The 3,011-nt window shown below is 61.2% G+C and overlaps 1 protein-coding gene across 1 annotated transcript in view; it reads right to left on the bottom strand.

The window, feature by feature from the left end:
- Nucleotides 1–2,605, bottom strand: part of LOC108294736 (renin binding protein) — an 8,658-nt gene extending 6,053 nt beyond the window's left edge. The window contains exons 1-6 of the mRNA XM_017516667.2: nt 2,472–2,605; nt 2,199–2,308; nt 1,990–2,065; nt 1,789–1,864; nt 1,416–1,588; nt 754–978 (exon numbers count right to left, since the gene is read on the bottom strand). Of these exons, the coding sequence (XP_017372156.1) occupies nt 754–978; nt 1,416–1,588; nt 1,789–1,864; nt 1,990–2,065; nt 2,199–2,308; nt 2,472–2,498 (687 nt within the window). The 5' untranslated portion in view covers nt 2,499–2,605. The remainder of the gene's footprint in view (nt 1–753; nt 979–1,415; nt 1,589–1,788; nt 1,865–1,989; nt 2,066–2,198; nt 2,309–2,471) is intronic.
- Between the last annotated feature and the right edge of the window lie 406 nt (nt 2,606–3,011).

Below are 3,011 nucleotides of genomic sequence, written 5' to 3'. Positions count from 1 at the left end.
AGCAATTCTCCTGCCTCAGCCTCCCAAGTAGCTGGGACTACAGGTGTGTGCCACCATGCCCAGCTAATTTTTGTATTTTTAGTAGAGACAGGGATTCACCATGTTGACCAGGATGGTCTCGATCTCTTGACCTCATGATCCACCTGCCTCACCCTCCCAAAGTGCTGGGATTATAGGCGTGAGCCACTGCACCTGGCCAGAAGTTTTTTTAGACAGAGTCTCGCTCCTGGGTTCAAGCGATTCTCATGCCTCAGCCTCCTGAGTAGCTGGGATTATAGGATTATAGGATTGCACTCCGACGCCCCGCTACCTTTTTGTATTTTTAGTAGAGACGGGGCTTCACCATGTTGGCCCGGCTGGTTTTGAACCTCTGATCTGCCTGCCTCAGCCTCCCAAAGTGCTAGGATTACCGGCATGAGCCACAGCACCTAGCCCCGGCCTACGAAGTTCTAATCCTCTCTTCTGGCCTGATTCTTTCCAGCAGAGGAGGGTGAAACATTGAACGGGGAAAGACAGGGCGGGATTCACGACCCAGAGGCCTGGGAGGGACTTGGTGGGGGGGTCTTCTGCTGTCAGACTATGCCTGGGGTTCCAAACCCTCCCTCCCACCCTCGGGCCCTCCACCTTCCTCAGGTGGGGACCTCCCCTAATCTCTGTCTCTCCCGGTGTATCAAGCCCCAGGGCACCCCAGGGAGAGGGGGAGTGGAGGAGTGGAGGGCCTCCTGCCACCCTAGCTCCCCAGGAGTCCCCTACCTGCACATGTTGCAGAATCCTCCGGGCGCACCAGTCCCCCAGCTCCGCATATTTGCCCGCCAGCTCCTCGTCCGCCTCCCCGAGCTGCTCCACCAGGTTCAGCAGCATCATGGGCACTGCCATGGGCTCCACGGCTGGGGCCCCCTGGAGCTGGGGCCGGCCCAGTTCCGATGCATCCTCCCGTACCCAGTGGACAATCTGATCCATCATCTCCACAGCTTCCGTCTGGGGGTGTGGGAGGCAAGGGGAGGCCCAGGCTGAGGCCCTGGGGTGGGAGAGCTGATCCCTCTCCTGAACTCCAAAGACACCTTCTCGGGGCCTAGCATGCAGATCTGCCCCACCCTGCCTTGTGGGATCCCAGTCTGGGGGTACAGCCCTTCCCAGGTTGTGGGGTCAGGGTCTGGCAGCACAAGGAGCCCAGGGCGGAGGGAGGAGCCTCGTCCTGGTTAGGGGCAGGTCGTGGATAGAGCCCTCTCTGTCTGGGCCCCTATGGTAAGGGAGCGGTCAGAGGTGAAGGGGATTTGGCTGGAAGATGGGTCCGTGGGAGGGGACTTGCGTCTTGAGTGGGAATGCATCAGGTGTCCACGGCAGGGTCCCAGGGTGGGGTCTTCAGGGGCACCCTTAGGCCCAGTGGCCGCCTCAGCAGCCCTCCTCTCACACACCTGGTACCGTGCTTCCCCTGTGGTCCTCCACAGCTCGTCCATGGCCATAGTGTAGAAACACTCGCTGAAGATGGTCCGCTGCACCTTGACCGGGCGGCCGTCGCGAGTCAGCACAAAGGCACACTTCTTGCCAGGAGGTGCCACCCGGGCATAACGCAGCAAGAACTCACCACCTGGAGGTTGGGGGGTTGGCATGCCAGGAGTAAGGCCGGCATACCACACACACCACCCTTGAGCCTCCCCAGTCCTTCGCTGCTTCTAGACCCTTCTAGAAGCATGAGATCCGCACATGTGCAGATCTAGGAACTCCGCACATGTGCCCTGTTGAGTAAACATGGACTGGGTCACTGGGAGATAGGCAGGAAGTGGGTACCTGCTTTTGCTGCGTCCAGAAGCTGCGCGTGGTGGAAGCGCTCGAAAGTGCGGTACAGGCGACAATACATCCAGACCTGCGGAGTACGGGGAGGAAGGAGGGAATGTGGCTGAAGCGGCCAGCTGGGGTGAGGGGAGGAGCCCTTTGAGGTGATAGGCCCTGTGCCTTGTGGCCTGAGCTTCCAGGCTGGGAACACCCTACCTGCCTCCCCTGTAGCCACACATACTTGAGGTCATCATACACCTGCCCATCCTGGCCGAGGCACGTGAAGAAGCCCCTGTAGGAGTGCAGGGTTAGCAGAGCCTGGAAGGGGCCTTCCCTACCCCTCCTGCCCCTCTGGGGCCAGCAAATGTGAGGGGCCTGAGAGTGAGCAGGGGGCTCGGGAAGGACTCCGGAAGTGCGCCAAGTACCCGTGCTCCTGGTCGTGGGAGTGCTCCATCCAGAAAGCCACCACGCGGTCCAGCTCCTGCCCCACGCGCTCCTTCCAGGCCTGCAGAGTCTCCCGCTCTTTCTCCATATCCTAAGGGAACTGGGGCTTGAAGACGCAGCCCCCATGTAGGACCTAGGCCCCCCAGCCTTGGACCTAGCCCTCAGGGATCCCCCCACCTCCACACAGGGCTTCAGACTTCGCCAACCCCACGACCCTCCAAGACAGCACTCCCCCCACGCGCCCCCCTACTGGCCTGTTGTGCTCGGAGAGCTTTGCTCATCCCTCCCTCTCCTCCAGGAAGACAGACAGAGTTGGTCGAGGTCCCGTGACTGTCACTCAGCTGACAGAGCCGCGCCCGGGCTCACCCACCCCCTCCTCTTCAGGGTTCCGCTGGGCCTGAGGGCGGGGCTTTGGGGCCCCACCCCTGCGCTCGTTCCTACCCTTCCCCTCCCCTTGGATGGACCTGTCCCGCCAGGGCCGCTGCTGGGTGCCCGTGGCTCAAGATCCTCCTTGGTGGGAAATGCTGGGATGGCAGGACGGTGTGGGATGAGGGGGCAGGGGGACGGGGCTGCCACCCCACCCCACACCAGCTACCTTTACGGGAGCCCAGAGAGGGCTCTAATGTGCCCCCTAATGTGCCAGGGACCCAGGCAGGGTGACTGAGGACCTTGGCTCTAGCAAGCCTGTGGGGCAGCAGTACAGCAGGACAGGGGACAGCTAGAGGGCCCTCTGACCTGTCACCGCATAGATATGGCAGGCAGGTACGTAAGTCCTTTTTTTTTTTTTTTTTTTT

The sequence above is a fragment of the Cebus imitator genome, unplaced genomic scaffold, assembly GCF_001604975.1.
Source record: "Cebus imitator isolate Cc_AM_T3 unplaced genomic scaffold, Cebus_imitator-1.0 Scaffold599, whole genome shotgun sequence".
Lineage (NCBI taxonomy): Eukaryota > Metazoa > Chordata > Mammalia > Primates > Cebidae > Cebus > Cebus imitator.
The sequence above is the reverse complement of the archived record's forward strand: the minus strand, read 5'-3'. Positions and strand labels throughout refer to the sequence as shown.